This window comes from Polistes dominula, unplaced genomic scaffold (assembly GCF_049000335.1).
Source record: "Polistes dominula isolate Pdom_NZ unplaced genomic scaffold, Pdom_raw_medaka contig_73, whole genome shotgun sequence".
Taxonomy (NCBI): domain Eukaryota; kingdom Metazoa; phylum Arthropoda; class Insecta; order Hymenoptera; family Vespidae; genus Polistes; species Polistes dominula.
Window position 1 is genome coordinate 8181050 of NW_028300951.1, and position 13878 is coordinate 8194927.

Here is a 13878-nt window from a genome sequence, read left to right on the forward strand (position 1 = left end):
AAAAAAACTACAATCTTTAATATTTTATTTTCATTTTGTTTTTTGGCAAAATCGATTTGTAATTAATTTTTTTTTGTTAATTCATCTTTCTACCATCCCTTTTATGGGGTTCTTTAGAGTCAAGGTTTTTTTTTTAAATTTTTTTTTGTATAATATTCTCAAAAAGTTACGAATGAAATTTCATTCAATTTCATTTGAATGGAACAGAAAATTACAAATTTATTTTTTAATGTCCAATCAGAAACGATTTTTTTTTTTTTTTAATTTCCTGAACGTTCTTATAGATCTGTAATTTTTTTTCAATTTTGGATATTAAAAAGGTAAAAAGAAATATTTTAAAAAAGACCGATACTTTTTAATTAAATTCACTTTGAAATCGATGAACTTTTAATTAGTAGCGAAGTTCCAACCCTACGTATGGTACTTTTCTCGGTACATAAATGCGATAATTAGCGAACTACGACTATATACATACATATGTACATATATATATATATATATATATATATATATATATATATACATATGTATGTATTTAAGTATATATATATGTATAGTTTACTACAGACGTATAAGTTACGATACGTTTGTTACGCTAATCTGATCGGATTTGAACGGAGATTCGTCTCAAGTGAGCAATAAAAACATTAGGTCAATTAAACAATCATTGATTTTTAATTATACTCTTTTAAAGTTAAATTAACAACAACATAAATGAAATAATAAAAGATTTCTCAAGAAATGATTTACAAAACGTTATATTATAATTATTTTTTTTTGGGGTAAAGCCATATTTGCGCATTGCAATATTTAAAAATTGATTTTGTTTTAATTTAAAGAAATATTTAAAAAAAAATATATATTAATTATAATAAATATTTCCAATCGATTATTTTACGGAAAGTTTATGTTTGTTATTCTAACTTTTAAAATAAATCTTTGTTTTCTTTTTTTTCGTGAATATCCATCGGGTATCTTCATTTAATAAGAAATTGATTAAATGTATTTATTATTAATATTATTTTACAGTGAATAATTCGTATAAACAAATGTGAATATTTTCAAATAAAATCCGATAGAAAATTATCATTCACATTTGAATCCTTTGAATATAAATTACTTTGATTTATATTCAAAATATTGACACCTAATTTTTAGTTAATAAATCGATAAAAAAATTGATTAACTGTAAATCTCAAGCTCTTTGAAATTATTATCGCGTATTCATTTATTTATTGCATGTAACTTTGTAATACTTTGACGTATAATTATTAATATCATTATTAATATAATATCGAGCACAGTTAATCCACATGAATTCTTGGAAAAATAAACGTTTAATAAATTTACACGTAATTAATCACATGTTGTATACAGATGCAAAATTTCACATTATTGTCGTGATATTCTAAATTGATAATTATGTAAACAGAAACATGCTCTAACGGATACGAAATACAGACGAATAATCAGCAACGTTTCTGACTCTCTCTCTCTCTCTCTCTCTCTTTTTCATGTTCTACGAACCCTTACTTTGTTTACATGACCCACAATTTCCGAGTTTAACTCGATGAATTCGACTAAAACAATTTAGAAAGATATATTATAGATCATTATAATTAATTTTGTACAAGAAATAAACGTCAATTTGATGTATCTTCGATATAAATTTGTTGAATCAATTTGATTGATTGTTCTTACCTTGATCGTTGCATTTTTCTATAAACTTATGAATATTTCTTTTTCCTATCATATTTTTTTTTTTTTTTATAAAACATTACTTTGTCAAAAAATATTTAATTTCTTTTATTATTTTCAATATTTATTATTATTATTATTAAATCAAATAAATTAAATGAAGATAGCCTTGGAAGATAAAAATTTATTGTAAATTTTTATGAAATGTTTTATATTTATTTAATTATTTATTTCAAATACTAATCATTCACAAATAATTCAATCAATTTTACAAACAATCTTGACAAGCATACTCGATTGCAAGATTTAACGAAATTCATATTATTTTGTTTATACAATTCTATATAAATTTTGATAAAAAGAAAACAGAAAAACTATATCAAAAATTCATTAAGTTTTTAATACGAATCATCCGTTCATAACCGTTCGCTAAATAATTTTACTTCAATAAATAATATTACAGAAAAAAAATGACAGACAAAATATACTATACATATTATGCGTTTAAAAAAAAGGAAAGAAACGAAAAGTAATATCATAAAAAAAAATTCATAAATCCAACAATTTATGTGTGTTTTTTTCTTCTTTCTTTTTTTTTTTTTTTTTTTTAATTAATAAAATTTACATCGATCAACATCGAAGAAGAATTTGTCAATCTCTCATTACTTTTTATTCATACATATATTTTATAATTTAAAAAAAAAATAATATTATATATATATATACAACCCTCCTACAACACGTTATCCCATAACACGATAAAAAAATAACAAAAAATCTTTATACAATACACTGTACTTTTACAACACACCGTATCTATAACATGATTTTTATTTAATCATATATATAAACTTATAAATTATGTAAAAACAACAACGCGCAAATGGTTTTATATAACCTCGTATAACACGGTTTCACATAACACGATATTTTAACGGTTATATAACACCGTGTTGTAAGAGAATTACCTGTATTTTAGTAAATTAAAAAAAAAAAGAAAAAAATAAAATACAGAAAATTATACATATAAAATTATTCTAACTTTTATATTTCGTTTTTCTTTTTCTTTACCTACTTGGACACAAATAGCACGTGCAACTGCCAAGAAACGACTCACCTTTGTCCTCACGTCCTGGACAGAGCGGCCGGCAGTGGAAAATAATGGGATTACTTTGGTCGTAATCAATGCATATGTATATATATATATATATATAGTAGTTTTTTTTTCAACTTTACAGATATACACAAGTAATAAAGAGAGAAAAAGAGAGCAACGAGTTACGTGAACAATCTCTGAAGCTTCAATCAGATTCGTCAAACCGTATGAATGACTTTTGTAATTATACTAATTCACTTTTAAATATTATAATATTTCTATAATTTTGTCTTTTTTTTTTTTATTTAAAAATTTGTAATTCTTATGACAGTTGTGTTTGTAATAAAATTCAAGCAATATCATACACACATACCATATTCCTTTCGATTAATTAATTTCACTTTTATTTCTGTTTTTTTTTCTTTTATTATAATTAACGAATCGTTTCTTTTTTTATTGTAATGTAGATTTTTTAATTAACGCTGACTCAATTGGAACGCAAAACTTGTTTAAATTGTAAAAATATATCCAAATGAATTTCATTAGATAGATTTTTTCGACTTGTTATTAAATTATTCTTTAAAATATTATATAATTGTCTAAATTGTTTCATTTCAATATTACAATGTGTTTCAAATCGTTCATTTTTTAATCTCATTCGAATTAATTATAATATCATTTTTTCATTATTTAGTATTTTTATCGATATTTCACTATAAGCTCAAATGCCTAATTTATCTCATCAAAATGTTTAAGAAAAAAAAAAGAGAAAGTAACAAATGTGAATACATAAAAGTATGATTGAAAATCGTAATAAAACATTGATTTACACATTAATATTTTAAATGAGATATTTCATTTAAATTAATATTTCGTTTAAAAAGAAACTACAAAAATGAGAAAGAAAAAACCTTAGTAGCACAAAATATTGAAAAATATTGAATACATTTGTATTTAAAATTAAAAAGAGATTCAATGTCTTTTTAATATTAAATACACATGTATTCGATATTTTTCAATATTTTGTGCTACTAGGAAAAGTTTTAGTATTAAAAAGAAAATAATATAATTAATAAGATCGTATAATATTAACAGAATAAATTTAGATTTTTTTATTCATTGTTTTATTTCCAAAATTGATTAATACTAATGGAACAAATTTGAAATACCCTGTGATTGTTATGAATTGGTTATTCCAAGAGATATATTTAAATAATAACCATAATCACTCTGTTAACTCGTATCGAACGAGTCGAAGTTTAAACACAAGTGATTGCATGTAACATTATTAGTGTGTTACTGTTTTACCGATAAAAGAGAGGAAGAGAGAGAGAGAGAGAGAAATAGGAAGAGACCGCAATTAATTAATTATAAAACAAATAATTACCGTGTTAAATCGGCCAGTAACATTTTGCAAACATATAAAAAAAAAAATGAACATTACAAAAAGTCTCGGATGATTTCTTTTTTTTTGCGAGGGCAAAAAAAAAGTTAATCCCATTCCGCAACCTCGTAGTCGTCGTCGTCGTCGTCGTCGTCGTTCACTATTGGATTATTTTAATCGAGAAACCCTTCTTCCGTACCAAAGATTCGCCCACGGCTAACGATCTTTTTTATCACGTGATTTATGTCAATGCTAAGGAACGATGAACTAAAAACAAAAAAGAAGGAAAAAAAGAGAAGAGAAGGAATGTAATAATCTCATTAAACATACAATATAATTAATTCTTACATAGTTTTTATAAATGTTTCATAATACAATTATTCTAAAAAAAAACAAATATTTCGAGAAGTATAATTATTGATTTTTTGCGTGGGCTACAAATTCATTTTAACCACCCCCCACCCTCTTATTCTATATCTAACATTGTATACTTTTAATTTTGAAACTATTTAATAATTGATTATTAATTAAGTAATTGAATAGTAATTGATTTTTGAATTAGCTATAAATTCATCTCAACAATTCCCCCTACCCCCCTCCCCGCCACCTTTTACCTAACATTTACATAACTTTTAATTTTTAAACTATTTTCTTGTTTTTTTTTCTTATCATTAACAACGAATATCGTAAAAATAAGTGTCAATATATTTTAAAAATAAAACCATACGTCCGATCTCAACTGTACGAGTAGGTATAATTATTTTTGTATTTTAATTGTTTAATTACTTTTTCTTTTTTTTTGTATTATTATTATTATTAATAACAAATTATAATATCAAATGTAATTCTTGACGATGAATAAAAGAAAAACTGAAACAATTCAGCTGCACACGAATATTTGGGTAAAAGCTCGAGGCCCCCACAAACTATACTAAACCTTGCCTATTTTTTCTTTTTTTTTAATTTTTTTTTTCTATGAAAAAGAAACGATTCACGGCCTAGAAAATGTCTAAAAGGGAAAAAGAAAATCACCCCAAGGGAAAAACGTTTTTGAAATTTTCGATCGGTACATTTTCGTGACGCGTACGTTCACCACTAACGAATGGTAATAACATTTTCGAACGTGGAACTGTATTTTTAAAATGATTTTTTTTTCATTCTTTTTTATTTTTTCTCCTCTTCGTGCCAATAATAAACTCGATCACCGAGAACTTCTTTTCTCTTGAGAATTTTTACGAAAGAATTAAATAACTTGTTATACCGATGTATTGGTGATATAACATTTGACGTCATTCATGGATTACACAAAATTTACTATCACTAGGAAAATCTTTGTAACATAGTTTAAGAAAGTAAGGATTTTCAGATCTTATAAGTCTTTCATTTTGTTTAAGCAGCAACTCAAATATATTATATAATATATATATATATATATGTTACACATATATATAGGGTGGTTCGATAATTATTAAACATCCATAATATATCCGTTAGTAATTGCAATGGAAAATATATACGGAAAATAAATTTGTTTTTTTTTCATTTTTGGACAATCCATTATTGTAATTATAATTATATTAATAATATATAATTATATTTATATTATTAATATATAATTATATTTATATTATTAATATATAATTTATATAATTAATTATATTATATTAATAATATAATAGTATTTATATTAGTATATTATTATATTAGTATTTATATTATTAATATATAATTTATATAATTCATTATATTATATTAATAATATATATATAATTAATTATATATAATTAATATAGTTATATTATTTATAGTTATATTTAATTTATATATAATAATATATATAATATTATATTGAATAGCATCTACAATGATGACTTTAATATACTTTTATTGTATATATATATATATATATATATATATATATATATATATATATATATATATATATATATATATATTTATTTATTATATTTATATTTTATATATTTATTTATATTATATATATATATATAATATAAATAAATTCATTGTAAATACTGGAATACCGTTTTTAATAAAACACCAATATCTTGAAATTATATTTAAAAAAAAACTATAACGCAATGTTGCAATGTTGAAAAAAAAAGAATTAATTTAATCATAAAATATGCATGTTGACACATAAGAGGCTGTTAATTTGAAATAATTTTTCTGGCAAAATTCAAAATAATACTAAGATCTTTAGATTGATTATGTTACAATTATTGAACCACTCAGTATATGATATATTTAATAATAAAACGGTGTTAGATCGTCTGACGGAAATAGTCGAAGCCGTTATCGGCACGATTCGTTACCGTTAGATGTTACTTCTTGCCAATCATTTTTTTTTGTCCACCGTACGGTCAACATTCGAGGAAGATGAATATCGAAATGAAAATAGGTCAAGAATCTAATTTCAATAAAAAGTGCATATATATATATACGTATTCGGCAATATTCTCTTTCTCTTTTTTTATTTTTTTTTTAGTTTTTTCGTAATTCAATGGTTTAATTTGAAAAGTTGATTGAGACAAACTTTCACTATTTTATTATACGTATCAATACTATCTCTCTCTCTCTCTCTCTCTCTCTCTCTCTCTCTCTCTCTCTCTCTATCTGTCTTTTTTTTTATTAATTATTTCAATAATTTAATTTGAAAAGTTTGTTTGAAATAAAATTTCACGATATTTTTTTGTATAATAAATATTATTTTAATATTATATTGCTATTTATAATTATATATGGGTATAGAAAAAAAACCCATAGAATATTTATAGATATACATAGATAGAAAAATTTTATGAATGTTGATTATTCGAATATTTTTATTACTATTTCTTCTATAACAAGATATTTACTATAGAGTGGGATATTACTATTACCAATTATAAAACACCCTGTATATATAAAGTAGACCATACAAATGAAAACACTTAAACACGTTCCGTGCCGTAAACTTGTTCTTCAGGCCACGTGTACCACCGGTGGTACACTTACCATCAGTCATATTTATTTAATACGCTGAAAATATATGTATATATTTATTATAACAAATTGAATTCTGTACAAAAATATTCCTATTAAAATATTGATGCATTATACAAAATGCAGTACAGAACAAAGCACATAAGTTTATTTAATTGTTATATTTATAGTAATTAATAATTACATGTGTAATAGTTGATTTTGTTAAAGCAAAATTAAATGATCTGAATTACAAGTCAGGTAAAAAGGGCTTGGCACGAGACGTGTTAAATATCTTTTTTTATTTACAATCGTATCTAAAGAAAAAACTTCTAAAGAAAAAGTTACCCTAATGAAAAAAGGGAATTTTTATAGTTAAAAATAATTTGTTTTCAAGGTTATTTCTTTTTTATGTGATTTGAAGCACTACTTTAATTATTTAAATAGAACTACGTATTTTTTCTTGGAAAACATGAAAAAAAAAATAAAGAACGAATAAAAATGATCTCAATATTATTATAAATAAAATCATTACTGTCTCTTTTCTCTCTATCTCTCTCTCTCTTTCTCCCTTCTCTTTCTTAATAAAAATTTCAATTAGATCATCTTTAAATGTTAAAAAGTGATAACAAATTATGGCAAAGTATTATTTGGAGAAAAAAAAAGGACGATAAAATGCATCCTTCTAGTATGGGTTACATACATATTTATGTACGTATATACATAGATACATCTAAATACACATACATATGCATCAGAGGAAATTGATCTAAAATGGAGATTGATAGCTTCGAGACACTTTTGAACCCATCCAAGCTTATCGCCATATAACGAGAATGATCATCGTTTTGCTATGATTTATTATTGTCGGTAATAAACGTAATAGAGGATGCATATTAACGAATCGATCCTTTTAGGATATTATATCAAGAACAATTCTATTAACACATATCGTTTCACGTGCATGTTTCACCTATGATAACGATAAATGATATCTCAAAAAAGAAAAGAAAAAAAGAAATTCAATTTTGTTACGATTTATTTTTATGTTAAAATCGTTTGTAATTATTTAAATAAATTGTAAAATCAATTGTTATTAAGTTTATTTTTGTTTGATATTTAATCATAAGAAGAACAAATGTACTTAAAAGAGTAGTTGAATATTTGAATATATTATATATTTTTTTATTTTTTATTAAAATACTTATATAGGGAATCTTACCTCGTTTATGGTCAAATGTACGATAAACATTTTTCCCTCGAAATTGATTTTTTGTACTTCCGACCAACGGAAGTGGTGAGTTTTTCGTGATCCTTGAAACGTCAGGATGCCACAGTGATTAATACCAAGATACAATTGTGTACCTCTGTGATCCTGTAAATAAAAAAAAAGAAAAGGTAATACAAAATTATTTTTAATTTAAAATCACGAGTATAGACGTGTCGCTTTTATTTGCTTATATTATGATATTTTAAAAATGAAAATAAAATGTGAAACGCATTAAAAAATTTATTGGTAAAAATTTTAAGTGACATTATATAGTTCTGTGTGTGTGTGTGTGTATTTTTTTTATTTCGAATTTAAAAGAACATTTAATACTAATGCTTAAAACTTAAGACTAAAAGCTTTGACGATAATGAACAGTAATTCGAAATAAGAGAGACAAAGACATAGAGTGAGAAAGAGAGAGAGAGAGAGAGAGAGAGAGAGATTGAGATTAATTGTAACGTTAAATAGACGCTAACGAAGAAAGTTAACCATAAAAGGTTCCTTATCTATGGAATACTGAGAAACTGTTACGCATTGATCAAGATTAAAAAAAAAAAGGAAAAAAATAATGTCTAATAAAATTCAATGTTCTTGGCTTGCTGATTTTAGCGATGCTTTTAACGTTAACGAAGGAAAGAAACAAAGATTATAATAAAAAAAAAAAGGAAAGAAAGGAAAAGAGTGGTAGAGAAAAAAACATGAAAAAAAAAATAAGTAAATGTAGCAATAAGGTTTTATATTTAATATTGTACACCCCCTATATTATGTTATATTATTTTAAATGCAATATATATATATATATATATTATTATTATTATTATTTTTTATTATTATTTTATATATTATTATATTTTTTTATTAATATTTTTTAATACAATTGTTATTATTAATTATTATTAATATTATATTTTTTAATTTAATTATTTTATTATCAATAATATTTTTTATTATTAATTTTTATTATTATTTTATATATATATATATATATATAAAATAATAAATATATAAAAAAATATAAAAATAATAGAAATATATATATATATATAATATATAAATTTATATAAATAATTGATATATATAATTCATTATTATTTTAACAAATAATTAAAAGTATTAATTATTAAATTATTCGATTAAAGGAAAAAAAACCGAGTGAAGAAAACCCGACTTTCTTCCATGTTTTTTTTTTTTTTCATTCAAAAATAAATGCGATTACACGAATTGTCAAACCTCATCAGCATCTTTTTCTTCCACCTCCCACTCTCTCATCACTCATTTTCCATTTCTTTCCTTTTTCTTTCTTTTCCACTTAATTCTACTATTTTTAACGACTTCAACGTAGAAGCAAAGACAATCATGCGATGAATAATTCAAAGTTGGTCTTCGATAAAGAAGAATATCAACAGTCTCTACGAGATATAACTATCAACTTAGTAATCTGGAAAATAAGCCTAATTTCTTTTTTTCTTTGCTTTCCTTCATGTGTTATTCCCATAATTTTTCTCGTTCATATTTTTCTTCTTTTTTTTTTTTTTAATATAATATATATGTAACACCATATATACATGTGTTCTTGCAAACAAATTTGTCCTCGGTATATCAATCAAATGAAAATCTGCAAAAATAATGTAAAATTTTTGCAAATTTTACATTATTTTTTTTATCATTTTTCTCGTTCATTTTTATTTTTTTTATTTTTTTTTTAAATAAAAATTTGGTTAAATTATGAACACTATGACGCGTCAGAATGAGTGTAAGATAAGAGGAGACAGAAAAACAAACGGACTGATAAAAAAAACTTTAAAAAAAAAAAAAGAAAAGAAAAATGAGGGAGGGAGAGAAAGAGAGAGAAAGAGAAAGAGAAAAAGAGAAAGAAAATCTCGGAATAAGAGAAAAAGCTTTAAAGCTCAAAAAGAGCTTATAGCCTTTGACACGACGATTATTTTTCCTCGTCTCTCGACAGTGTTTTACATAATATCTCTCTCTTTCTCTCTTTTTTTTTTCTTTCTTTTTCTTTCTTTTAATCCTATTCCTATTGACTAGAGGAAGAAAAAGAAGAAAGAAAAAAACGATAAAGCATTCGTCATTTACCAACTATTCGAATAACATAAAAGTGAATTTTAAGAGTCAGAAGAAAAGTCGATTGCTGAAAAGCTTTTCAAAGATTATTTTTTTCTCAAACACAGAAGGGGGTTTAACGTTTAATACGAAATTTAATTAAATCATTGATCTTGACTTTTGTAAAGTTCATGTAAAAATCTACTTCAATGAAAGTATTTTACAGATTAATAATAATTAATGATTAAAATTGTAACAATAATTATACGAATAAAAATTGTTCTTAGTTGAATTTATTTCACGTGTTATTATGATTTTTTTTTTTGATAAAAATTTATTTTATTTTAACAATTATTATCCATCGATTGCTATATTTTATCGAACATTTGTATATATTGCATATTTGATTTATTAATTATTATAATTTATTATTTTATATAAATTTTTTTTTTCAAAAATTATTTCAGTTAAAATAATTATTTAAATGATCGATTATTTTTATTATTATTATTATTATTATTATTTAAATTATAAAATATATACAATTATAACGTATAAGATAAGAAAAATATCTTTCTCTATGTATATATATTATAAATTATTTATTAATAATATATTATATATATTTTATTTATTATTTATTATATATTATTATGTAATATTATATATTATTTATATTATTTTATTTCTATATATTCTACATATATATATGTTATATTCAATTGAACGTTATTATATTGCATATTAGATTTATTAATTATAATTTATTAATATATATTATTAATATTATATTACATATTAATTATTAGCATAAATAATAATTTGAATGATTTATTGTTATTATTAATATTATAATTATTATTCTTATATGTGTAAGAGACAATAGAAAATTTAGGTATTTAATTATTCATTATTTTCTTCATAATTATAAATTTATTTATTTATTTAATGATTTTGTTAATCAACAAAAAAAATATATCAAACCTCGTGATCCTTTCAGTAGAAAGTTTTTTTTTCCCCCCAATAATATTACATCGATTTCAATGAAGTATCAATGTAAAAAGCGTAAAAAAGTTTCAACTACTTATCCACGTTGAAAAAAAAAGAGAAAGAAAGAGAGGGAGAGAGAGAGAGAGAGAGAGAGAGAGAGGGAAAGATAACAAGAAATAGATAAAAAGAAAGTAATAGAGATTTAGTTGAGATTGAAAGTTCTTTTTTCAGGATTTAAAAAAGAGATACAATCTTTTCGTGAGTGAGTGAGTGAGTGAACTCGAAGAAGTATACTTCAAGAAATCCCTTTTTCAAAAAATATATAGCATACTTGAAAATCAAAAAAATCTATAAAATCCTAACCTAACCCTAACCCTAAGTTGGTGACACCAACTTCACATGAATTTATTTTATCCTTTTTTCCTTTTTTATATTTATCCAAAGAGCATAAAAAAAGAAAAAAAATTTATTTAATAGTAAAAATATTTTTTCTAATTATTACTATCATCAATTCAATTCATCAATGAATTGATTTCCATTTTGTTTTAATACGTGAAACTTTAAATTTATCTAAAAAAAAAAAAAAAAAAAAACAACAACAAAAGAAAGCAAAATTTGTGTAATTCATTTTATTTATCTAGCGTATATTCATCGAATAATAAAACTAACTGTATAGGTGAATTTACGAAACTAGGTTTAAACTATTAAAAGTTTCCTTCTTATAGACTAAATCGATCCTAAAGTTTTGTAAAAAGAAAGAAAAGAAAAAAGAAAAAGAGAGAAGAAAAGATGTACATAAACATGTACATATATATTTATAATGTATATAATATACCAGATATTCGATAGTATATAAGCAAACTTTTTAAGTTTACCACAAACTTTAATTATATAATTTCAAACAATATTAAATACATGAATATACAAAATAATGAAAAAATATAAATGACTTAATTATATTCCACTTTATTTATATTAAAATATAAATTTATTTTTAAATTGTGTTTGTTTAAAACCAAACAAAATAATAAAAATTGAAATAATTATGAATTTTTAAAAATAATTATGAAAATTTAAAATAATTACGAATTATTTTTAATTGTATAACAATATCCTTCAAAAAATATTGATAATTTAAATACGAATAAAATAATAATAATAAAAAAAAAAGAAAACAATTTATACAAATTTCTATTAGTAAGAACAAACAAAAAAATAATACAAATTGTTAATTAATATTATCATGTAATAGAATGAAAATAAATATCAAATATCATGCTCAGTAAGTAACATAATTAATTAATTGATTATAGTGAGACAATAACCCATTGAAACACGTTTCGTCGATCATTTGTGTATCTTCTTGTCAAATTAGACACGTATGTCGTATGCACATTCAATGATTTGTGTGCAATACACACACACACACACACACACACACATGATACTACACACGTGACAAACCGTTTTCCTCAAATTTCCAAATTACGAAGTGTGAATCTACACATTATCGATATAATCTTCTTTTTTTTCTTTTTATCATTAATTATTTTAACGTTGTTAAATAAAAAAATTAAATCAAATAAATAATTTAAATATTTTATTATTATTATTAATTGACATTAGAAACTCGAAAATAATAAAAATAATAATAATAATATTATTATAATAATATTTTATTTATTTATGAGATATTAAATGAATATTATTTTTACATTTGTTTAAAAATTATCGTATACAAGAATAATATGTGCATCTTCCAACCACTTTCCTTTCCCATTATTTATAAAAATTTAATTTAAAATTAATAAAATATTAATTTAAACTAAATTAAAATATTTCATTTAAATTTTGGATATATGTGTTTATTTTTGTTTATAGAATTAATTGTTATTTTAAAAATATAATATATATATATATATGTATATTTTTCTATTTTATTTAATTAACAACGTACGTTTAAATAATTAACAAACATTTGATGTATGTATCATTAATAATATTGAATCATTAACGAATATTCGATACTACAAATGTATAATAATACATTTAATAGAATTTCCGTATAAATACGTACAATAACAACATCTGTGATTCGTCCTTTTAAAACATCGATACCAATAAACTGTATATTCTTGTACAATTACCGAACACGTGTTCTATCATAAATTTAATTAAAGACTGCAATTTGTAACGAATTGTTATCGGACACCTTGTACATACATAATATCTATTTTCTAATCGTACGTATGTGTCATCATGAATTTCAATAAAGGCTAAAATTGTATTAATCATTTTCAAACATTCTACACGTATTAATAACAATTATGCATGTAGAATATTAATAAGATTATGTAAAATATGTTTTTGCGTTTATATAATGAATGTTTAAATTCATGC

At 22.4% G+C, this 13878-nt stretch overlaps 1 protein-coding gene across 3 annotated transcripts in view; it reads right to left on the bottom strand.

Moving 5' to 3' along the window:
• Frmd5 (FERM domain containing) overlaps nt 1-13878 on the bottom strand; it is an 83882-nt gene that overhangs the window by 19047 nt on the left and 50957 nt on the right. Inside the window, exons 6-7 of one of the 3 annotated variants that reach the window (XM_015326907.2) lie at nt 8383-8535; nt 2774-2830 (exon numbers count right to left, since the gene is read on the bottom strand). In XM_015326907.2, coding sequence (XP_015182393.1) covers nt 2774-2830; nt 8383-8535 — 210 coding nt within the window. The remainder of the gene's footprint in view (nt 1-2773; nt 2831-8382; nt 8536-13878) is intronic. The other 2 variants (XM_015326908.2, XM_015326909.2) reach the window with 2 other exon arrangements.